We start from the raw sequence: 24,708 nt of genomic DNA on the forward strand, positions 1-24,708 counted from the left end.
AATAATTACATCTTAATTTCATTAACCTGTAATTAACATGTAGCATTTCTATTCGTTGTGAAAACAGGAGGCAGGACATGATAGCAGTATAAATATCTGTGACTTTGTCATGAATAAAAATAACAAATATTTTCCTATCAGATCACAGTAGGTACTGACATCTCAAAATATCATTGATGTTAATTATTGCTCTGAGATTATGCTGGTTATTAGACTTACAGCTGTTTAATATAATACTTTATTTGTGATATTACTATGTCACAAATTTATTCTTTTTACTAATGGTATTTCAATGTGATTCACTTTCTTTGTAATCCTATCTATTTTGTGCATTTAAGGCATTATTCTGGGACTGGTGTTTGACACAGTGGTTTTTGTTTTCTGGTTTTGTTTTGTTTTGTTAAGGTTTATTTATTTATATGAAAGGCAGAGTTATAGAATGAGAGCATCCACAGGTCCGCTCCCCAAATGGCCACAGTAGCCAGAGTCTGGGCCAGGCCAAAGCCAGGAGCTCTATCTGGAACCTTCACAAGGGTGGCAAGGGGCATAAGTACTTGAGCCACCTTCCACTGCTCTCCCAGGTGATTAGCAGGGAACTGGATCAGAAGTGGAGCAGCTGGGACTTGGGATTCAAACTGGTATTGTAGGTGGTGGCTTAACCCGCTGCACCACAACACTGGCACCCTTGACACAGAGGTTTAGACTCTGTTAGCAATGCCTGCATCCATATTGGAAGTGCCTATGGGTCCTGGCTTTGCTTCCTGTTTCTGCTTCCTGCTGATGCCTCAAGTGAGGGCTCAAGTAGTTGGGTACCTCCCACCCACTTGGGAGGCCTGGGTAGAGTTCCAGGTTCCTGGCTTCAGCCTGGCACAGCTGTGGACATTTGAGAAGTGAGCTAGTAGATGGAAAATCTCTCTATTCCTTTCTCTCTCTGCCTTACAACTAAGTAAAACAAGAAATAAAAATAAATTAAGGCCGGCGCAGCGGCTCACTAGGCTAATCCTCCACCTTGTGGCGCCGGCACACAGGGTTCTAGTCCTGGTCGGGGCGCCGGATTCTGTCCCGGTTGCCCCTGTTCCAGGCCAGCTCTCTGCTGTGGCCAGGGAGTGCAGTGGAGGATGGCCCAAGTGCTTGGGCCCTGCACCCCATGGGAGACCAGGATAAGTACCTGGCTCCTGCCATCGGATCAGCACGGTGCGCCGGCCGCAATGTGCTGGCCGCGGTGGCCATTGGAGGGTGAACCAACGGCAAAGGAAGACCTTTCTCTCTGTCTCTCTCTCTCACTTTCCACTCTGCCTGTCAAAAAAATAAAAAAAAGAAAAAGAAATTAAAAACACATAATTCTGATAAGAGATCCATGGCCCAGACACTTTAGGGTACCTCTTTCCAGTGCCCCGGTATTCCCTGGATCACACTGAGTTCTCTCAAAGCTCTAAGCATTCTATGTGTGTGACAGTTCTAGGAAGCAGCCCAACCCATCAAGAGCAGGACCAAACAGGCTGTTTTCTCCAATAGGCACCATAGAAACAGGCAGAAGGCCAGTGAGCTCCAACAATGCCATCTACAGAAATGCTTGAAACAGACCTAGGGGAAAGAAATCATTTGCACTAAACTAAAAAATAAAGCTACAGATGTGAAAACAATAAATGTCTAATTAAACATTCTAACAATATCGCAAGTCAAGCTCATCTGTTGCGAAATGTAATATTCATAAATATGTTTGTATTTGAAAAAAATTAGATCTGATTTTCTCACTTTTCAAGAAGTCTCAAAGTAAACATGATTATGAAGAAAGGCAATAAAAAATTAAAGGTTATTCATAGCTAAATATTTGCCAAGCAGAATTATGAAAATATACCCAGTGTTTTATGGAGGAATAAAATGTATTTATGATTGTGGAACGTCATGCATTTTAGAATGTTTGAGAGGATGAGGGGTGGGGATCCAAACCGAGAGGGCAGGTCCCAAGTTTCCAAGGTCTCAAAACCACACTGATGGGAAGTTGTTACCTGTTCCCTCTGCCCCGGTGAGGATCACAGCCGGCATGCCGTGGGAAGATTCCTGACATTGGCGTCCCTTCCTCCTCCCTCTCATGGCTTTCCTAATCCTCCAGCCAGCCTGCCTCACCCCGTTCCAGGGCACCCAGCTGAGACAGAGGCAGGAGTCCCAGGCTCCACTGTCCTTCCCAGGATTGCGATGGTGGGCGTTCAGGCTTCGGTGGGAGGGTAACTGGGACTTCTCTGACCATCGCTCCACTTGATGGAGGGTGCCTGGACCAGTGTGGCCTAAGACTCCTCTGTGTCTGCTTGTCTTGTTCTCTTCCCATTAGAAACGCTGCGTGTCTGAGCCCCCTCCTGCTCACCTGCCTAAACATACACACACACACACACACACACACACACACACGCTGTGCTTGTCACCTGGAGTACTCACAAGTTGCACTGAGGGGAGAAATTGTCCTACCTGCTCTTCCATCCACCTGTGCCCATTTGCTGTGCCCAGTTGCTAGCCTTGCTGCTCTTCTCTTTCTGGCTTTACCATAATAATATAATAATGCTTTCTATAGTTATTTATAGAGTACAACTTCTATCTAAATTGCTGCTATAAAATATTTATTTATTTACTTATTTGAAAGTCAGAGCTACAGAGAGAGAAGGACAAAAAGAGAGAGTCTTGTGTCTGCTGATTCACTCCCCAAATGGCCACAATGGCTGGCCAGGGCTGGACCTGGCCAAAGCCAGGAGCCAGGAGCTTCTTACAGGTCTCCCACATTTGTACAGGGCTCAAGCACTTAGGCCATCCTCAGCAGCTTTCCCGGAGTATTAGCAGACAGCTGGATTGGAAATGGAGCAGCCAGAACTAAAACCAGTGTCCATGTGGGATGCCGGCATCACAGGCAGCTTTACCCACTACACCACAATGCCAGCCCCTCATGTGTTTCATATATACAGTTTTAAGAACATAATGACCTCTCTCTCTGTCTCTACCTCTCTCTGTAACTCTGTGTTCCAAATAAATAAAATAAATCTTTAAAAAAAAAAAAAAAGAAGGGGGGGGGCGGGGGCGGCGCTGCGGCACAGCAGGTTAAAACCCTGGCCTGAAGCACCGGCACCCCATGTGGGTGCCGGTTCTAGTCCCAGCTGCTCCTCTTCCAATCCCACTCTCTGCTATGGCCTGGGAAAGCAGTAGAAGATGGCCCAAGTGCTTGGGCCCCTGCACCTGCGTGGGAGAAGCTCCTGACTCCTGGCTTTAGATCAGCGCATCTCCGGCTGTTGCGGCCATCTGGGGAGTGAACCATTGGATGGAAGACCTCTCTCTCTGTCTCTACCTCTCTCCTGTAACTCTGTCTTCCAAATAAACAAAATAAATCTTTTTTAAAAAAAGAACATAATGACACTTCCCATTGTGTCCTCCCTCTCTTCCTCTGTTGCTGTCACCCTTCCTCCTCCTTCCTTTCTTATTTTTTTTTATTTTTTGCAATGACATACTCTCAACTTACTGCATAATCACAAGCTTAATCCTCCACTAAATAAAGAATTCAACAAGTAATAAGTAGAAAAACCACTGTTCCAGAGTATAGACAAGGGCTATAAACAATAATAAAATATCAAAATATCAATTTCATTCGTATACATTGCATTTTTTTGTACTCTGTATTTTAGTTACCACAAATCAGGGAAAACATATGCTATTTGTCTTTTTGGAACTGGCTAATTTCACTAAGCATAATGGTCTCCAATTGCATCCATTTTGTTGTGGAAGATGGGATTTCATTCTTTTTTATGGCTGAGTAGTATTCTATAGTGTATGTGTACAATTTCTTTATCCAGTCATTAATTGATGGATATCTGGGTTGATTCCATATTTTAGCTGTGGTGAATTGAGCTACTATAAACATGGGGGTACAGATAACTCTTTCATGTTCTGATTTCATTTCATTTGGGTAAATTCCCAGGAGTGGGATGGCTGGGTCACATGGTAGATCTATTTTCAGATTTCTGAGGAATCGCCATCATGTCTTCCATGATGGTTTAGATTCCCACCAACAGTGTATTAGCTTTTCTTTGGCATATTCATATTGTCATATTGTGCTTTTGAGCCACTAATAAATTTAAAATAAGGGTAATTTGAACACAAGCACCATGATTCTGAAACAGCCAATCTAATCATTGAGATGTCTAAGTGACTACCAGGAGGAAAGTGTCTACGGTGTGATGTGCTGTACAAAGGGATGAAGGATCAAGCAGGACAGCAAGACTTTATCATGCTACTCAGAATTGGACAAAGCGGGTCTACAGAGGATAGAAAAGACATGGAAGTTGTTGGCACAGTCCACATGAGTGAGAATTTGGGTGGTGAGAGGACAGGAAATGGTAGGATGGAAACTTAAGCAAGTCTAACAGGAAAGAGAAAGCCTTAGGCATGTTGGCAACAAAGATGAAGCCAGTGACCATGGGGAAGAAGAAAGTAAGGGTGGGAAGACGCAGGAAGGTGGGGAATAGTGGGGAAGGGAGGGACTGGAGGAGCTGTCAGACCATTTGTTGATCCCCACAGAAGGGGAAGCTGTCAACTGGTGGAAGATCTCTCTCTCTCTCTCTCTCTTGTTCTGCTTTTCAAATAAATACATACATAAATCTTAAAAAAAAGAATGCCTTTCAACAGGAGGTATTAGAAAGAAAAGAAGTACAGAGTGACACAGAGAGGAAGAGAGAGGGGAGTGGAGGGAGAGAGAGAGAGAGATTGAGATTTTCCATTCACTGGTTCACTCCCCAAATGCCCACAATAGCCAGGGCTAGGCCAAGCTGAAACCAGGAGCCCAGAACTCCATCCTGGTCTCCCAGGTGGGTGGCAGAAGCCCAGGAACTTTGGCCATCTTCTCCTGCTTTCCCAGGAGCATTAGCAGGAACTGAATCAGAAGTGGAGCAGCTGGGACTCAAACTGGTACTCATATGGGATGCCGGTACTGCAGGTGGAGGCTTAACTCTCTGAGCTACAATGCTGGCTTCTTTTTTTATATTTCTTATTTTAACATTTTATCAGATATATGCTTTGAAAACATTGCTTCAAGAGTATAGATGTATTTACTTACTTGAAAGGCAGAAATACAGAGAGAGAAGGGGAGAGAGAGAGAGAGAGCACTTCCACTTGCTGATTTACTCCCCAAATGGCCTCAATGGCCAGGGCTGGGCCAGGTTTAATCTGGGAGCCAGGAGCCTCTTCCAGGTCTCCCACGTGGGTGCAAGTTCCCATGTACTTAGGCCATCTTCAGCTGCTATCCCAGGCACATTAGCAGGGATCTGGATCAGAAGTAGAGCAGCCAAGACTCAAACCAGAACCCATATGGGATGTCAACGCTACAGGCAGAAGTTTTACCAGCTATGCCACAACACCAGTCCCCAAGAATATAGAGTTTTAACAACAGCCCTGTCTTTAAGATTCTACTGCCCAAAGAGATGGTTGTCAAGGAAAAAAATTAATTGTGTCACATAGCTACAAGATACCATGGCCAAAATGCTTTGGGAATATAATATCCAGAGAATGGAACTTCTCAGAGGAAGGCCCCTATAGTTTTTTTAATCCCTCCATAAAGGGGTTACTTTTCAATCACTTTCTTACTCTCCATTGTGTAGGTTTGCCACTGTTGAGTATTTCCTCAATTTTGAAACTCTCTATTGTCATTCATTACCCTGCAAATGATTTCTCTCCCTTTTTCTCAGGCCTTGCTGAATTCCAGCAGATCCATAACCATGCCTTATTCTCTCCCTGTGCCCCGCAGCTAACAACATATGCCATGTGATAAGTACTCAACAAATATTTGTTGAACTGAACTGAATCAAACCTGGCACCACCTTGACAAAGTTCTAACAGTTCCCACTTGTGTTCTTCCTCTACCAGATCCACAGTTCTTTTATTGCCACATTTTTCCTCCCATGCTCCAATTCATTGCTGCAGTATACATATGAGACAGCTCTTAAATGCCAGTACTTGTTCTGAGAGCCAGGATTCAGCAATGAACAAAACAGGCAAAAATCACTGCTTTGATAGCGTTTACATTCCAAGGTAAGAGGCAGATAACTAAAACATGTAGCATGTTAGAAAGTACTAAGAGCCATGGGGAAAAAATTGGTAGGTTATGAGACAGAATTCAATAAGAGAAGAGTGGCTAGTGTTGTGGCACAACAGGATAAGCCACCATTTGTGATGTTGGCATCCCAAATGATCTCTGCTTCAAGTCTTGGCTGCTCTGCTTCCAATCCAGCTCCCAGCTTATGCACCTAGGAAAGCAGCAGAAGATGGCCCAAGTGCTTGAGCCCCTGCCACCCAAATTGGGGATCCAGATAGAGTTCCAGGCTCTTGATTTTGGCCTAGTGCAGCCATCTGAGGAGTGAACCAATGAGATCTCTCTCTCCTTCTGTGTGTGTGTGTGTGTGTGTTGTATAAATGCCTTTAAATAAATAAATAAATAAATAAATCTTTAGGAAACCAAATTCAATAAGAGAAGGCCATAGGAAATACTCACGGTGGTGTCCTGTAGCCACAGCTATCAGTAGCTACAAAGAGCTAATTGTTGGCACACCTTCACTGTTTTCCATCTAGTGGTAGATTGAAATTGGCCCTAGTGAAATATTGAAAACAAAGAAATTGTCAAATGCTGCATATCAGGATTCCAACACCCCAGAAAACTGGTGTTTAAACATCATTAGCCTACTACACATATACAAGGAGTTATTATGGGATTTACCTTTATGCAGTTGTGGGGGCTGGTTAAACAGTCTACAGGAGGCTGTTGCTTCTGTGTCTGGTGTTGGTGCCTGAAGTTGGCAGGGCATGTGGTCAGCAAAGGAAGATGGCCATGAAGTAAGGGAAGAAAGATGGAACCCACACAGCTGAGCTGAAACCTTAGAGAATGGACTGGAACTCTCATCAATCTCTCACCATCTCCAAGCTCCAATTTCAGTAATGGGGGGAAGAGTCCTGTGGTAGAAACTGATGCCTTTATCATGGAAACAAATGCACCCATACCTAGCAGTCTGAGAAACTAAATTGGGAGCCTCTGCCAACCAAGTGACTACTAACTGAGCCAGCAGTCAAGCAGCAATGCACTCAGCTGCACCAACACCTTCCACCAGTAAAGTCATCTAAGCATCAACACAGTGTGTCTGTTCCTCCACTTCGGCCTCCTAGGTCTTGTGCAACATGTTCCTCTGGCCCACTTAGCCTCAGAACTCTGCAGAGAGGAGAATCTAGGATGCATAATACCAGCTCAGTAAGGTGGGCACAAGGCAAATACACCACAGTTATGAAAGAGGATGAGGGAGGGATAGAATATTTCATAGCATTGTCAGAGAAGGATTTCCTAAGAAAGTGACACTTGAGTCATAATCTGAAATAAGTTAAGGAGCAAGCATTGGGAATTTTTAGGGGTTATGAATACCTAGGCAAAAGAGATAGTAAATGAAAGGCTCTGAATTGATGGCACAGCATACATGTTGAAAGAACAGCAAGGGAACAGGTGTTTGGCCTAGGAGTTAAGACACTGATGAGACAGCTGTGTTCCATTTCAAAGTGTCTGGGTTCAATACCTGGCTCCAGTTCTGACTCCAGATTTCTGATAGTGCAGACCATGGGAGGCAGCAGACATGGCTCAAGTAGTTGGGTCCCTGACACCCTTGTAGGAAACCTGAATTGAATGCTCAGTTCCCAGCTTCGGCCTGGCCAAGCCCTGGCTGTTGTGAGAGCATTCGGGTAATGAAACAGCAGATGGGAGAATTCTCTCTGTCTCTAAAACTTTTTTTTTTTTTTTTAAAGAGAACAGTGGAGATGATATGAGTTAGTGAGGAAGAAAATAGCAAGAGTGGAGGTTATATCATGTGGGGATTGGCAAGAAGGGGCTTGTAGGACATTTCTAAAACCCTGGTTTCTGGGGCTGGCACCGTGGCTCACTTGGTTAATCCTCCGCCTGCGGTGCTGGCATCCCATATGGGTGCCGGGTTCTAGTCCCAGTTGCTCCTCTTCTAGTCCAGCTCTCTGCTGTGGCCTGGGAAGGCAGTGGAGGATGGTCCAAGTGCTTGGGCCCCTGCACCCACATGGGAGACCAGGAGGAAGCACCCAGCTCCTGGCTTTGGATCGGCACAGCGCCAGCCGTAGCGGCCATTTGGGGTGTGAACCAACGGAAGGAAAACCTTTCTCTCTCTCTCTCTCTCTCTCTCTCACTGTTCATAACTCTACCTGTCAAATAAAAATATTTTTTTTAAAGTTTAAAAAAACGCTGGCTTCTATTACGTGTCAGGTAAGGATCAAGTGGGTGATTTTGAACAGAATAACAAGACCAATCAAATTTTAGCAGGATTATTCTGGCTGCTCTATTGGTAATACACTGCATGTGTGGTCAATGGAATTTGGATTGGATATGGGGTATGGGAGAAAAAGAAAAATCAAAGATGAGCACAAGTTTTGGAGCTGAGTGTGGAGAACAAGAGAGCTGCAGTTAACTGCAATTGGACAAACTGAAGAACAACCAAACTTGAATGGAGTGGGAGGAGATCTGCAATTTAGTTTAGACAAAGTTGAAGTTTTCTCTTGGGCATCAAGTTGGAGACAATAGTTGGATCTATGAAGCCTAGAGGATCTATATACCCTAGAGTTACCAATTTGAGATTACAGCCTGCAAATAGTATTCAACACTATGAAATTTGATGAGATAATCGAGGTGTAAACAGAGAAGAGAAGAGATACAAGGACTGATCCCTCAGGCCCTATCCACCAAAAGCTTAGAAATCTGAAGAGGAATAAACAAAGGAAACTAAGAGGGAGTGAGCAGAGAGGTAAGACAGGAACTGAGACTGTCATAGCCTCCAAAGCAAGTGACGAGAAGAGTGAAGAGGTGGTCAGCTGTGTCAGGTACAGCAAATAGGTCAAAGAGCATAAGACCTGAAAGCTCACTGTTGAATTTAGCAAAGTGGAGAGCTTCAACTACCCTGCGAATGACAGTTTTGGCAGACTACGGTAACAGGAGGCAAACCAGAGTGAATTCAAATGAGAATAAAATGCAGACGTTAAAGACAACAAGTACAGAAACTCTTGAAATGGAAAAGGAAGGGGAAAAAATGGGATGGGAATACAAGTCAGAATGGGCTCAAAGAGTTTTGGTTTTGTTTGAACTACCAGAAATAATAACATGTTTGTATGCTAACAGGAATGATCCAATAGAGGCAAACTTTTATTATGTACAGAGAACAGACAATGGCTGAAACAATGTCTATAGGAGTGAGAGAGGATGGCAACTAGTACAAGTGGAGGGATGCACTCCAAGAAAAGTGCATTTTCATCCACAGTAGACCAAGTACTTGAGATCAGTAGATTGAGTACATGCTGCAGGTAGGTAAATAGGGAGTGGGGAGGCTATAGCAAGTCCCTCCTTTTCCTCTACCTCTACCTCTTCCTCCTACTCCTTCTTCTTTAAATATTTTATTTATTTATTTGAAAGACAGAGTCACAGACAGAGAGGGAGAGACAGAGAGAAAGATCTTCTATTTCTTGGTTCACTCCCCAAATAGCCACAACAGCAGGAGCCGAGCAGATCCGAAGACAGAGGCCAGGAGCTTCTTCTGGGTCTCCCATGTGAGTGCAGGGACCAAGCATTTGGTCCCTCTTCCACTGCTTTCCAGGCCATAGAAGAGAGCTAGATCAGAAGTGGAGAAGCCTGGACACAAACCGGTGCCCATATGGGATGTTAATGCTGCAGACAGAGCCTTAACCTACCATGCCACAGCATCAGCCCCACAAGTCTCTTTTTATTGTTTCTATTCTCTCATTGTTACATAAATGGGATAAAAGCATCAACTGAATAGATTTGTTGGGAGAATGAAATAAGTTAACACATACAAAGCCATAGAATGAGTAAAACAAATGCTAGAAATTATTAGGTATCATTACATGTTAGTCTGGATGATCTAACATATTGTCATGGTTTCAGGCACTGCTTCTCCCTCATCTTAGGATTCGATATCCAATTCCTGCTGGACAGCTGTCAAAATCAACAGATGTGGCACTCAAATCACCATGTTCCTCTCAGGGAGAATCTGTTCCTGCAGTAATGGTTTCCGCTTCTTCCCAGGCTCAGCAGTAAGAGAATACTTGTTTTCTGGGGACTTCCCCTTCCCCATCACAATCACATCTATGTCATATCAAGTTTAGCTCATTTTTCTTCTGCAACACTTTGGAATCCTCTTCTCTCCCCACTCCATACCATCATCCCTATCACCCTAACCTTCCAGACTCAGCATTTCTCTCTTCTGAACTTCAGCCTCCCAACGGGTCCCATCTGCTAACATGGTTCTCTCTTCCACACAAACAGAATAATCTGCCCAGAATGCAAAATGCTCTCTCATTTTCTGAGTAAGGCCTTCAGCGGTAATCTGGGAGCTACAAGATTAAGTCCAAGCTGTGCACCATAGCACTTGCGGCTCTCCATGCTCTCTTTACATCTTTCACTTGATCTCCTGTTCCTTCCACCATCACACTCTAAATGCCAGTTACACCAGGCATTAGCAGTTTCCCTGTACATCCCTTACCAAAACCACATCCCCCAACCTCTTTCATTCTCCATGCTAGTTACCCTTCAACTCTTGGGTTAGGTACCATCGTCCACTTATGAGTGAAAAACCTCCTGGATCTAATATGTTTGGATATTCTTATAAGCACTGTAGCTACAGGTTATATTTTATGGTATTTGGAGGATTTTTAAAAACAAAAGAAACACTGTCTATAATTATACCCAGACCAATAGACCCTGCATAATATTTTCCAAGCTTATTCTCTACCAGGTCATTCCCCTGTTCAAAAACTTTTAGTGCCCCTGGGTGAAAGAACAGAATTTTTTACAGATATTAATATTTTATGTATTTATTTTATTTATTTGAAAGGCAGAGAGAGAGAAACAGAGAAAGATCTTCCACCCATTGGTTCGCCCTCCAAGTACCTACAATGGCCAAAGCCAGGAGTCTGGAATTAAATTTGGCTCACTCACATTGGGTGGTAGAAACTCAAGTAGTTGAGCCATCACCCTCTGCCTCTCAGGAAGTTAAATCAGAACCAGGACTCACACCCAGAGTCTCCGGTGTGGGATGTGGGCATTGCAAGCAAAGTTTCCACTGCTGTGCCAGGGGCTGCCCCAGGAAGACTCGGAGCTTGGCTTCCAGGAGTCCTCCCTGTCTGTCTTATCTGTAGCTTATGCTTATCTCCCCCACACCCTCCATGACTGGCCACCCTGCTTTTCTCAGTCTGTCCTGAACACGCCCTCCTGAGCCTGTTTCTTGGCCCTCTGCACTGCTTCACCCTCCTGTTATTATCCAGGTATGAGTCACCTTCCAAAGTCCAGGCCAATGTCAGTCCCCTCTTGGAAGTCTCCCTTCCTCCTCTGAAATTCTACAGCATTTGTTCTCACTGTATTTCATTGATTACTTAAAGGCCTCTCGTCTTTTCCTGACAGGTTACAAGTTCCTTGAAGACAGGAAGATGTCGTACCCCTTACCCTATATCTATGGTTTTTCAGCCTAGAGCTGGTCTGAGAAAATATGATTTTATTAAAATACCATTTTTATTTGTAAGCTACCTAACAGTTAAATTCTAAGGAATGTATATGGTTTACTATTAATAACATTCCAGCCGGCACCGCTACTCAATAGACTAATCCTCCACCTAGCAGCGCCGGCACACCAGGTTCTAGTCCCGGTTGGGGTGCCAGATTCTGTCCCGGTTGCCCCTCTTCCAGGCCAGCTCTCTGCTGTGGCCAGGGAGTGCAGTGGAGGATGGCCCAAGTGCTTGGGCCCTGCACCCCATGGGAGACCAGGATAAGTACCTGGCTCCTGCCTTCGGATCAGCGCGGTGCGCCGGCCGCAGCGGCCACTGGGGGGTGAACCAATGGAAAAGGAAGACCTTTCTCTCTGTCTCTCTCTCTCTTACTATCCACTCTGCCTGTCAAAAAAAAAAAAAAAAAAATCCCTTTCAATTACTTCAATAGTTCCTGCTTTCACTTGATTCTGATGTCACGCTTTTAAAAACTTCTTATTAAGTGGGTTGAATTTGGAGTCAGTCTTTGGTAAGTTCCTTATCTGTGCAAAGTACTGCTAAAATGATTCAGTTCAGACATTGTGTTTGTACTTCTGAGAGTTGCCTTGTAGCAATCTGAAGTTTCACAATCATCTTATAAGAACTGGTGTTCAAATAACAAGAACATGTTGGACATGTTCACAGTATGGATAGGAACTGGGAGGGGACCTTGAGTTTCCTGCACCTCTGAATAGTGCACATTTGCTCTGAGAAGTGGGCAGGAAGGGGACATTCATATATGAAAATATATATTTACATGTGTGCATTTTTATAAGCAGAGTAGAGTAGTGATTTATAACAGTGTGAGGTTCTAAAGTAAACAGGCTAAGTGAAAAATCAAATAAAAGTAGAATTGCCCTCAAGAAGTCCTTAACCAACTATAAAAGCATACCACAAGAGGGATGAAGGAAGCGGAGGCACCTGAGGCCAAGGCACACTGGCATGGCAGACTCACTGTTTTGCTGATGTTTCTTGAGAAAGACTTGTTAATGTTACATTTGATGAGGCCATGCTGTCTATGTGCATGTGCATGTGTGTTTGTCATTTTTCTAGGGAAGATAAAACTATAAAGATGTGTGCAGTGAATATCACATACCACGCTCTCCTTCCCCGCCGCTAATTGTGCCTAAGCTCCTTTCCCCTCCCTGGCCATATTGCAAATGGTTGGGTCTAGGAATGTTCTTTCTGTAATGTTATAGTTCTAAGCTGCCACCTTGTGGCTGTTACATGTATGTGTTTAATCAGCCTATAACAGACCACTGGTTTAGCTACACTGATAATTTGATGCCATTCCTTTTGCCTACTGCATTTTCACCACTACCGTTAAGTCCCTCTGGCATTAGGAACAATACGTGGCTTATGTGATAGATAAATGGCAGAAATGTGTGTTCCTTGTCCCAGAGGTGCTAGCTTTCCTGTCACAGAATCCTGAAAATGGATTACAATATAAACAAGTGTCCCCAAAGCTCAAAATTGTGGCAGGGTCACACAACATTTGGAGTCTAGACATAATTATAATGTTCTTCCAAATTACCTTGTGATTTCTGTTTTAAAGACTCCCCACTCACAAGAAAGCACATTTCTTTACAATTTTTTTTATTAAGCACCTATTAGCATTCAGGACCTCCCAGCCTCAAGATACAACAGGTGGGACCACGTGGCGATCATCATAATGAAGGGGAAACTGTCCACTGGGGGCCTGGGGAAAAGCACTTAAGCATTTCTGTATGGATCAACAATGTCTTCATAGAAAAGTCCAGGCTGACGTCCCCCAGCAAAGTTTTAAAAGAACCCATTCCTGAACAAGTCTCTCTCTCTCTCTCTCTCTCTCTTCCTCTCTGTCTCCTGACCTCTCTCTCTGTCTCTGTCTCTCTTACGCTCTCCTTCTCTCTCTTTTTCTTTCTTTGCCTCTTCCCTCCAGCCTGTTGAGTTTCCCCCAATAAACTCTCTCCCTTAAAAAAGAAAGAAGAAAGAAGAAAGAAGAAAGAAGAAAGAAGAAAGAAGAAAGAAGAAGGAAGGAAGGAAGGAAGGAAGGAAGGAAGGAAGGAAGGAAGGAAGGAAGGAAAGAAAGAGTCCAGGCAGAAGGTCAAGTGGCCAAGGTCGGGGGCTGGGCAGACATTCCAGGCAGAGGGAAAAGCAGAGCTATTTTGGTGAGAAAGCACACACAACACCATGCTGGGACTTCACTCCAAACAGCACTTGGCTCTTGCTTGTAAGATTGTATTTAGGAGCCAGCACTGTGGCAAAATAGGTTAAGCCTCCACTTGTGGCGCCGGCATCCCATATTGGTGTCAATTTAGGTCCTGGCTGCTCTGTTTCCCTTTCAGCTCCCTGCTAATGCACCTGGGAAAGCAGCGGAATATGGCCCAAGCGCTTGGGCCCCTGCACCCGTTCAGGAGACCCAGAAGAAGCTCCTGGCTCTTTCAGACCTGCTCAGCTCTGGCCATTGCAGCCATCTGGGAGGGGAATCAGCAGATAGAAGACTTTCTCCATCTGTAACTCTACCTCTCAAATGAATAGATAAATCTAAAAAAAAAAAAAAAAAAAAAAAAAAAAAGGATGGTATTTAAACATTTTTAGGAGAGCGCGCTCCTTTTTTCCAAACCAATGAAAACATAGGGGATTTCTGAAATGCAGTCTGACCAATCACTGTGTTCTCTTTCCTTAATAGAATTTTCCCAACCTATTCTAAAGCAACATTAGATTTTTTCACAGTCCCCTCCCTCTCTTGAAACTGGACTGGAAACTGGTTGTCATCAATGTTTCCAAGAAGCCACTGGAAAATGCACTGTGGGTACCTAAGAGGGGAGGGACATGGTCTTGTTTTCCCTTGTCCCGATAGTACATACCCACCAATTTGCTCAGGGATGGTGAATCCATGAGCACCAAACCCTTAGGGACCTTTTGAGGAGGCCACATGTTCTAACAAGTATCATTTATATGGTAATACAGTCACTAATATCCTGTAAAAATTTAAAACATAGTTCAAATGTATCTTTTTTATTATTTACTTGAGAGAGAAAGAGATCTCTCATCAGTGGGGTCACTTTCCAAATGTCTACATCAGCCAGGATGGGGTCAAAGCCAAGCCAGGAGCTGGGAATTCAATCTGCGTATCCTACATGGGTGCCAGGGATCCAACTATTTGACCCGTCACAGAGGTAGGAAGCTGGAATCAGAAGCTGGAGTCTGGAGCTGAAGGCAGGCACTTTAATACAGTTCATGACATCTTAACCAGTGTCTTTTAAATTGTTTTACTTATTTTCATTTTTGTTTGAAAACAGAGAGAGAGAGAAAGATTGCACCACCTGCTGCCTCTCAGGATAGGCATTACTAGTGGAAGCTGGATCAGAAGCAAAATAGCCTGGACTCAACTCCAGGGATACAGGCAACCCAAGTAGTGACAGCCGTGCTGCACCAAACACTCACCCCCATAGTTCTTCCCGATATTGTCTACCTATTAATTTTTATTAAGATTAGGTGCCTTAAAAATTACCTAAGGTGAACCCAATGTCTCAAAGGGCCTTTGCAGCTACATATATCAGCACCATAGTAGCTCAGTGGAGGAAGAGACAACACCATTGCTCCCTGCTGTTGAAAACCAGTCAAACACACACACGGGTCAGGTGTTAGGCATTTCCAGATGAGTGGTATAACATCGCAGCCTTCAGGAGCACGTGTTTGGCGTTTCATGTTGCTGGCTTTGCCCTGGCCCAACCCTCGTTGTTGCAAGTATTTCAGGGATGGCATCAGTGGATAGAAGCTCGCTCGCTCTCTGCCTCCCAAACACAATAAAAATAAATAAATAAAATCCAGCCTGCAAAAATTTTGCAGTGGTTCTTATCCACGTCTGTACATTAAAATCATTTAGGTCCCACACAGACTAAGGAAAATCTTTGGAGGTGGCTTCTGGGATATAGTTATTTTTCCAAAGAATCTCAGGTGATACTATTGAGTTGAAAGCCACTGGTCTGGAGTTGCCACTGTGGCACAGTGGGTTAAAGCCACAGCCTGCAGTGCTGGCATGCAATAAGGGTGTTGGTTGGAGTCCTGGCCACACCACTTCTGATCCAGCTCCCTGATAATGCACCTGGGAAAGCAGTGGAAGATGGTCCAACTGCCTGGGCCCCTGCACCCACATGGGAGACCCAGAAGAAGCTCCTGGCTCCTGGCTTCATCCTGGCCCAGCCCTGGCTATTGCAGCCATTTGGGAAGTGAACCAGTGGATTGAAGAGATCTCTTTCCTTCTCTCTTTCTGTAACTCTGCCTTTTAAGTAAATAAATCATATAAAGAAAACTGCCAGTCTGGTCCTGGCACTGTAGCACTGCAAGTTAATCCACTGCCTACAACACCAATGCCAGCATCCCATATCGGTTCTAATCCCAGCTATTCCACTTTCTTTTTTTTTAAATTTTTTTAAAGATTTATTTATTTATTTGAAAGTCAGAGTTACACAGAGAGAGGAGAGGCAGAGAGAGAGAGAGTCTTCCATCCGCTGGTTCACTTCCCAGTTGGCCACAATGGCCGGGGCTGCGCCGATCCGAAGCCAGGGGCCAGGAGATTCCTCTGGGTCTACCACACGGGTGCAGGGACCCAAGGACTTGGGCCATCTTCTACTGCTTTCCCAGGCCATAGCAAAGAGCTGGATCAGAAGTGGAGTATCTGGGACTCGAACCGGCACCCGTATGGGATGCCGGGACTGCAGGCAGTGGCTTTACCTGCTATGCCACAGTGCTGGCACCTATTTCACTTCTAAACCAACTTCCCTGCTAATACACCTGGGAAAGCAGCAGAAGATGGCCCAAGTGCTTGGGACCCTACACCTATGTGGGAGATGCAGATGTCCAGGCTCCTGGTTTCAGCCTGGCCCAGCCCTGCCTGGTTGTTGCAGCCATTTGGGGAGTGAACAAGTGGATAGATCTCTCTCTCTCTCTCTTTCCATGGATATGTGTGTGTATGTGTGTCCTTACTCTATATATAACTCTGCCTTTCAAATAAATAAATAAATCTTTTTTTTAAGATCCATTTATCTATTTGAAAGTCAGAGCTACACAAATAAAGGACACACACACACACACACACACAGAGTTCTTCCATCCAATAGTGATTAATTTCCCAAATGGGTGCAAAAGCCAGAGCTGGGCCAAGCCAAAGCCAAGAGCCAGAAGCTTCTTCCAGGTCTCCCACGTGAGTACTAGGGGCCCAAGCACTTGAGCCATCTTCTGCTCCCTTCCCAGGCCACCAGCTGGGAGCTGGATGGGAACCGGAGCGGCCAGGACTTGATCCAGTACCCATCTGGGATACCATACTACAGGTGGTGGCTTCACTTGCCACATCACACCACCAGCCCAATAAATAAATATTTAAAAAAAAAGACAATGGACTGATTGGGAAAGAGATAGATTAATTGTATTGCTGTGATACAGGTCTGTGGGTCCTGGTGACATGATAAATTGTGCTTGGGGCTTAAGTAGAGAAAAGCTCTATGAGGGCAAAGACCTTTGTTTTGTTCATTGATAATGTCGAGCACTTATACATGTGTAGAAGAGCCACTCAATTTATATTGTTGAGCTGCAGCTTTAAGAGGGAACACACAGAACTTCATCAAGATAAGATATGGGAAGGGCATTCAAAGTAAAGTATTTAAAAAAATTTTTTTAAAGATCTATTTAGTTGAGAGACAGAGTCACAGACAGAGAGAAAGGTCTTCCAGGGGCCGGCATCATGGCTCACTTGGTTAATCCTCCGCCTGCGGAGCCGGCATCCCACATGGAAGCCGGGTTCTAGTCCCAGTTGCTCCTCTTCCTGTCCAGCTCTCTGCTGTGACCCGAGAAGGCAGTGGAGGATGGCCCGAGTGCTTGGGTCCCTGCACCCACATGGGAGACCAGGAGGAAGCATCTGGCTCCTGGCTTTGGATCGGCACAGTTGTGGCCATAGCAGCCATTTTGGGGGGTGAACCAATGGAAGGAAGACCCTTCTCTCTGTCTCTCTCTCTCTCTCATTGTCTATAACTCTACCTGTTAAATTAAAAAAAAAAAAAAAAACTGGCTTCTATTATTAAGAAAAAAGCAAGAAAAGAAAGTCTTCCATCCACTGGCTCACTCCCCAAATGGCTCCAATGGATGGAGTTGGGCACATCCAAAGCCAGGAGCCAGGAATCCCCTCTCTGGGTCCCCCACATGGGTGCAGGGGCCCAAATACCAGAGCCATCCTCCACTGCTTTCCCAGGCCACCAGCAGGGAGCTGGATTGGAAGCAGGCTGGGACATGAACCAGCACCCACATGGGATGCCAGCGCACCGAGAGACAGAGGCCCAACCCACCACACCACAGCACTGGCCCCTAAAAATTTCTATAAAAACATGGAAGCAAGTGCAGTACATATGGGGAGAATTTGAAATAGGTGGCTAATGCTAGATTATATCAAAGAGACTAGTGAAATCTGCTTTGATTTCTATGCTAAGAAATGTATCCTGTAGTGTATAGAATTTGGTAAAGTATCAAAAACAAAACAATATATAATGTATAGTTTTCAAAAGCAACAAGCAAGTTGTAAGGCTATCAGGTATTTTTCTTCATGGACTTGCATTCCTGTAAACAAGATGACTGCTTCCATTTTTGTAGTGGAAGCAAGTTAGTTGTGGGGAGCAACTCGGACTAGACTAAGTTACTGGAATGAAGACTTATTCTATGCATCTGCTCTCCCACAATATGGCGCTGGGAGAGGAGTAAACAGCTTCTACGCAGCTGCCTCCAGTTCGACCAATAACCTGCAGGAGCTGATCCTGCTCCTGATTGGAGGAGAGCAGCGTGTTCGGCGTGTGGGTAGCAGAGTTGGGATTGGTGGAAGAGGACTATAAAGGAGGAGAGAGACAACATACACCAGGAACATCTATCTGAAGGAACACCTGAGCAGCCCCTGAGAGAGCCGGCTGGCGGTGTGCCGCTCCCCCGCGGAAGTGGGGAAAGTGGCAGGGGGAGCCGCCCTTCCATGGAGGTGGAAGGATCGGCAGCCAACCCGGAAGGACCAGCAGCAAACCCGGGAAGGGCCGAGCAGACAAAAGAACAGTGCAGGGTCCTGTGTCGTTCCTCCGCGAATGGGGAAGTGACAGTTAGTGAGGTTAATTTGCCTGTGTTCAAAACTCCATTCATAGTTAGACCACAGAAGCTAAATTGGCAGGTGCCTGGCTTTCATTGCAGAAGCATAGACACAGAGATTAAATTAGAGATGCAAGAGTCCAGGGATTAAGCAGCAGCTGCCCAGCTCCTCACTCTGCATTTTGCATAGAAACACTTACTTTGTTCCACCTCCCTGGTGTCAGTGACTGGCTTTATGCATATCAGGCAAGTGGATCCAGGTTTGGGAGTGCTATAGCACTCATGTCGGGGGTTTGCTTTGCAACAAAATGGTGACCACAAAGGCCACCCAAGGGTTTTTAGGTTGTTGGGGCATGCCCTCAGAGGGTGGTTCTCACAAGAGGGCTGATTTTGTCAGTTCAGGTTCCCTCCGGGTTCTCTCTTTCCCTTCCTGGTTCACTGTGACCATGTCTCTGCAGCCACTATGCACAGCCTCTGCCAGGTGTAGACTATGGGGCGCCCCAAGCCTGTAACCTTTCAACAATGAGCTGAAATAAATCTATTTCTTTCCCACAAAAGCTCCTCTCAGGTAAGTTAGTCAAAGTCACAAGAAGCAGACTAACACAACATTTGAAACATGTAATATGCTGAGAATAAATATCTTGTAAGAGAAAGTGAATTATCAAATTATTCAGGTACAACCATAAAGAATTCTGAATTCTCAGAGATCCTGGGATGGGCCTTGAAAATCTTCTCTTCCAACAGGTTCCCAAGTAATGCTGAAGCTATTCATCCAGGCACATACTCCAAGACTGGATTTAGTGCATGTCTTGGTTTGAGTTCTTGGTTTGAGAATAAGTAGACCACAGGACAAATATGCAAGCGTAAATAGTTTATTCAGGAGGTGCAGAAAATATCTGCAGGGGAGGAGGGAAATGAGGCAGGGAAGCAAAGGCAGCCAGCCCAGGGCGCATTGTCAAGCCAGCTCATAGGGAACAACTAGAACTGAATCTGCTGCGAAAATTCTGGGAAACAGTAGAAAGCAGACCTCAGAGCTATCCCATGCAAAGAGCGTGACAGGTAGATTGTTGAAACTTCAACTTCTAGCAGTTACTGAGTGAAGGCTGTTCAGGGAAGACAGTACAGACGAAAGGGATTAAATTCTCTAGCACTTCCAGTCTACAGGGCTTCCAGGGTTTTGAAGAAAGTCCTCATCAGAGGCAGATGTGTAGATTTTGGCAGCTGTCTGGGAGGGAGCACAGTATTGACCCCTACTGTGTACAAGCCACTGCAATGTCTCCAGCTCTGAGACTAGAATAGGGCTGGGCTTTCTGGACTGTCTTGGCCAAGTAAGGTGAGAACTGTGCTTTCAGTTGAATAGATGATGGCTTGATAGGGAAAGAAGAGTTGGGAGTGTCCTATGTTGAGAAAATAGCATGTGTGAAGACCTTCCGATGGGAATGGATATGGCAACTTTGTAGGAATAGAATCTATAACTAATAGTGCCTTCATCTCTACTAAAGAGATGAGCCTAGGAAGCTTAAGCAAAAAGCAGATCATGTAAATCTGTAGGCTGAGCTAAGAACTCTTGTTTTCTTTCTTTTTCTCTTTTTTTTAATTTTTTTTATTTTTTTTTTATTTTTTGACAGGCAGAGTGGACAGTGAGAGAGAGAGACAGAGAGAAAGGTCTTCCTTTGCCACTGGTTCACCCTCCAATGGCTGCCGCGGCCGGCGCGCTGCGGCCGGCGCACCGCGGCCGGCGCACCGCGCTGATCCGATGGCAGGAGCCAGGAGCCAGGTGCTTTTCCTGGTCTCCCATGGGGTGCAGGGCCCAAGCACCTGGGCCATCCTCCACTGCACTCCCTGGCCACAGCAGAGGGCTGGCCTGGAAGAGGGGCAACCGGGACAGAATCCGGCGCCCCAACCGGGACTAGAACCCGGTGTGCCGGCGCCGCTAGGCGGAGGATTAGCCTAGTGAGCCGCGGCGCCGGCCTCTTTCTTTTTCTCTTGAGAACAGTGGAAGTCATTAGATTATTTTAACCAGAACAATAATGTGCAACTTGAAGATCTAAGAAGGTAGATCTAGAAATGCTGACAGCAGTCCGGAAGTAGATATAATAGCTTTAAATAATGAAATGATAATGAACAATAAGAAAATCAAAGAGATTTAAGAGATATTTAGGAGATTAAAGCAACAGGACTTGTAAAAGAACTGGATATGTAAGGTAAGGAAGAGAAGAGCACCCGGAGTGACTTCTAGTCTTTTGGCTTAACCAAGTGCTGGAAGGCACTACAATTACTGAGTTTTGAACATGGAAGAGAACCAAATGTGAACGGAAGATAAGTATAGTCTTAGCAACTATGAGTTTGAGACACCTGTGAGATAATTTGAGCAAATCATTGCAAAGATCTCATGTTCAGAGAAGAGATGCAGAGGAATAGTGCAGAGTGGTTAACATTAAAATGATGCTTGAGGGGCCAGCGCTGTGGCGTAGCAGGTTAATGCCCTGGCCTGAAGCACTGGCATCCCATATGGGCGCTGGTTTGAGACCTGGCTGCTCTACTTCCGATCCAGCTCTCTGCTATGGCCTAGGAAAACAGTAGAAGATGGCCCAAGTCCTTGGACCCCTGCACCCACATGGGAGACCTGGAAGAAGCTCCTGGCTCCTGGCTTCAGATCTGCACAGCTCCAGCCATTGTGGCCATCTGGGGAGTGAACCAGTGGATGGAAGATTCTCTCTCTCTGCCTCTCTTCTCTCTGTGTAACTCTGCCTTTCGAATAAATAAATCTTTAAAAAAAGAGATGATGCTTGAAACCTCTATGAATATGGCCATTAATGTACAATGAAGGGGAAACTCCTTGATGTTGGGAGAAAATCAGAGGAGGAACAGGACTGAGCCCTGAAGAGCCCTGATACTTAAATTCTGGTCTTAGAAAGTGAATCAGCAAAGAAGCAGTAGAAAGGAAGCTGAGAGAACCAGTAGAGAAAGATGCCACATATGCCAAAGAGAAAACAGCAGTGCCACCCAATAAACAAGTACAAACTACCAATGAAATCTCATAGCTTTTCAGTATTACAGTCCTCAGCATACAAATCCTGGCTTCCTTCATGCCTGAGAAAAATATTTAACTGGAAAGAGAGGCATAGATATAATTAATAGAACATTAAAACTTGTGATACAGAATAAAAGTAAATAGTTGCTTCCGATGAATTTGTATTTCTTAGGTCCAGAAAAATCACACCCCAGTATGGTAAGGACAAGAGTGAAAACTCCATGACAATGACAGTAACTATTCACTGGGAATATTCCACTCACAGTCACATCCAACCTCTAAGTGGCATGAAAAGAACACAAGGGGTACCTGTCTTCCAAGGGTCTACTTCTAGGACAAGCCTGAACCACAGCCATACCACAGAATCCTCATGCCCCATTTCTTCTTTTCCTGCTTTGTATCTGTTTCTATCAACCTGCATCTCCATTCCCCAAAACGTTCATTGCCATTGATTTCTTTCTTCTTGATCCAGTACATTTCCACTGCTCACAAACTGACTTCCTGTTTCACCTCAAGATTTCATTTTTTTGGACCCGGTCTCAGAGACAACCCATGATGCATATCCCAGGAGACTCAGCCCTGCCACATTCTCAAGTGGGCTGAATGGCAGTCTATTGCTAATACGCTAACAATCATCTCTAGGGGAGCTGGTGTTCACTCTATGGTTAAGATACCCATGTCCCACTTCCGAGTGGCTCCCGACTATAGCTTCCCAATGAAGCAGATCCTGGAAGCAACAGTGATGGCTCAAGGATTTGTGTTCTGCCACTCACATGAGAGATTTGGATTTATTCCCACTTCCTTTCATCAGGTGCAGCCCCAGGGCATTGTGGGCATTGTGGAGTGAACCAGCAGAAGAGTACTCTGTCTGCCTGTCTGTCTGCCTCTCAAACAAATCATCATCACTTTAAGATTTGTGATAGTATCACAAAACCACTGCATATAATCCTTGAGCAATGATGATGGCATGTTTCACCAGGAAGCCCCAGGGTTAGAATAATGAAAATACAACTGCATTGACTTCATGTGTACATTTTCATCATGGGATTAAATAATGTGATCACTCAAATCCAATTAAAGTTATAAAATAATAAATCCTTCCCTGTAGATTTCACAAACCTTACATCAGCTGGCCCCTTTTTATGATATTAGCCCATATTAAATAAAGAGCAGCAGAATATTTGGCAAGAATATGAAAGAAATAAATAGAATCTGCAAATAAATCTTTAGCTTAGACATGTTAGTCCTGAGTTTCACATTCAAGTTGCCAGAAGCCCTCAGTAAGCACAAGTCACTCAGTATTGAAGAAATACTACTTGGCTCCAACTGCTCTGATTTCTTGCTATGAGAAATATTTTTACAATCAGACAAGTCCTCCCTAAAATTAATGGATTAAATAACAAATGAAGGAAACCAAAACTTCCAGCTCTGTTGAAAAAATATGCCTAGTACCAGTGAAGACTATACAACACCCTTTATGTCGTCATCTAGTAGACATGTTGCCTGAAAAATTCTAGACTATCTGACTGGTAAGCAGTTAGATAAGAAAATATGGCCAGGATATATTTGGTTAGTCAAATCAAACTAAACACATTTCACATTTTAACACCTTTAATGGGCCAGAAGATTAAGAATCATTAGTCTTGTGAACAACTTGCAAAGAAGGAAGGCCAGAATATTTAAGCATAAACATTAAGTAGTATTTGAGATTAGTAACTGCATCAAAAGATTCATTTTTTATTTATTTATTTTGATTTGAAAGGCAGAGTGACAGAGGGAGACAGAGAAAGAAAAAGAGAAATATCTTCTATCCACTGGTTCACTCCCCAAATGCCCACAACAGCCTGGGCTGGACCAGGGAAAAGCCAGGCGCCCAGAATCTCATCCATGTCTCCCACGTGGGTGGCAGGGATCCAAGTATTCGAGCCATCATCTGCTGTTTCCCAGGGTACGCATTCGCAGGATGCTGGAATTGGAAGAAGAGCCAGGACTTGAACCTCGGCACTCTGATATGGGATGTGGGAATTTCAAGCAGTGTCTTAACCCTTAACCAGTACACCAAACAGCTATCCTTACTCTAAAATTATTAATAGATGGATGCTAGTCTAAAGCAGTTTTCTTTTTCTTTTTTAAAGATTTATTTATTTATTTATTTGAAAGGCAGTGTTACAAACAGGAGAGTCAGAGAGAGAGAGAGGTCTTCCATCTGCTGGTTCACTCCCCAATTGGCTGCAGTGTCTGGAGCTGAGCCAATCCAAAGCCAGGAGCCAGTAGATTCAGGTCTCCCACATGGGTACAGGGGCCCAAAGACTTGGGCCATCTTCTACTGCTCTCCCAGGCCATAGCAGAGAGCTGGATCAGAAGTGGAGCAGCCAGGACTCGAACCAGTGCCCATATGGGATGCCAGCACTGCATGAGGTCACTTTACCTGCTATGCCACAGCACAGGCCCCTAAAGCAGTTTTCAGTGGTTTGTTCCTAGACTGGGCTTGGTCCTGTACAATAAGGTCAGAGTCTCACTGATCAATCTGCAAATGAATCCTGGAGTAGTGGCTAAAATATTGAATGCCAAAATCAAACTTCAAACATGTTCATTGATGGGAACAATTGGGCCCAAATTAAAAATGACGAAATTCAACAGCCACAGGCAGACATTGTGGCATAGCAGGTTAAGCTGTTCCCTGCAATGCCATCATCCTATATGATGGGATGGTTCAAACTGGTTCAAGTCTCAGCTGCTCCACTTCTGACCCAGCTCCCTGCTAATGCTCCTGGGAAAGCAGAAGAGGATGGCCTAAGTGTTTGGACTCCAGCACCCACATGGGAGACCCGGAAGAAGGTCCTGGCTGCAGCCTGGACCAGCTTGAACTGTTGCAGCCATTTGGGGAGTGAAACAGCAGATGAAAGACCTCTTTCTCTCTCTCTCTCTCTCTCTCTCTCTCTCTCTCTCCCTCCCTCTCTCTCTCT

General features: G+C 44.7%; 1 protein-coding gene across 3 annotated transcripts in view; it reads right to left on the reverse strand.

Moving 5' to 3' along the window:
• The window catches only part of RNF138 (ring finger protein 138), an 81,216-nt gene that overhangs the window by 9,789 nt on the left and 46,719 nt on the right, over positions 1 to 24,708 (reverse strand). For 2 of the 3 annotated variants that reach the window (XM_089305214.1, XM_089305207.1), the window contains one exon: positions 23,456 to 23,708. In XM_089305214.1, coding sequence (XP_089161340.1) covers positions 23,562 to 23,708 — 147 coding nt within the window. In that variant the 3' untranslated portion in view covers positions 23,456 to 23,561. Of the gene's footprint in view, positions 1 to 6,520; positions 6,617 to 23,455; positions 23,709 to 24,708 lie in introns of those variants that run through there. The other variant, XM_070050351.2, reaches the window with a different exon arrangement.

This window comes from Oryctolagus cuniculus, chromosome 10 (genome assembly GCF_051225735.1).
Source record: "Oryctolagus cuniculus isolate XC-2025 breed Fujian yellow rabbit chromosome 10, ASM5122573v1, whole genome shotgun sequence".
Taxonomy (NCBI): domain Eukaryota; kingdom Metazoa; phylum Chordata; class Mammalia; order Lagomorpha; family Leporidae; genus Oryctolagus; species Oryctolagus cuniculus.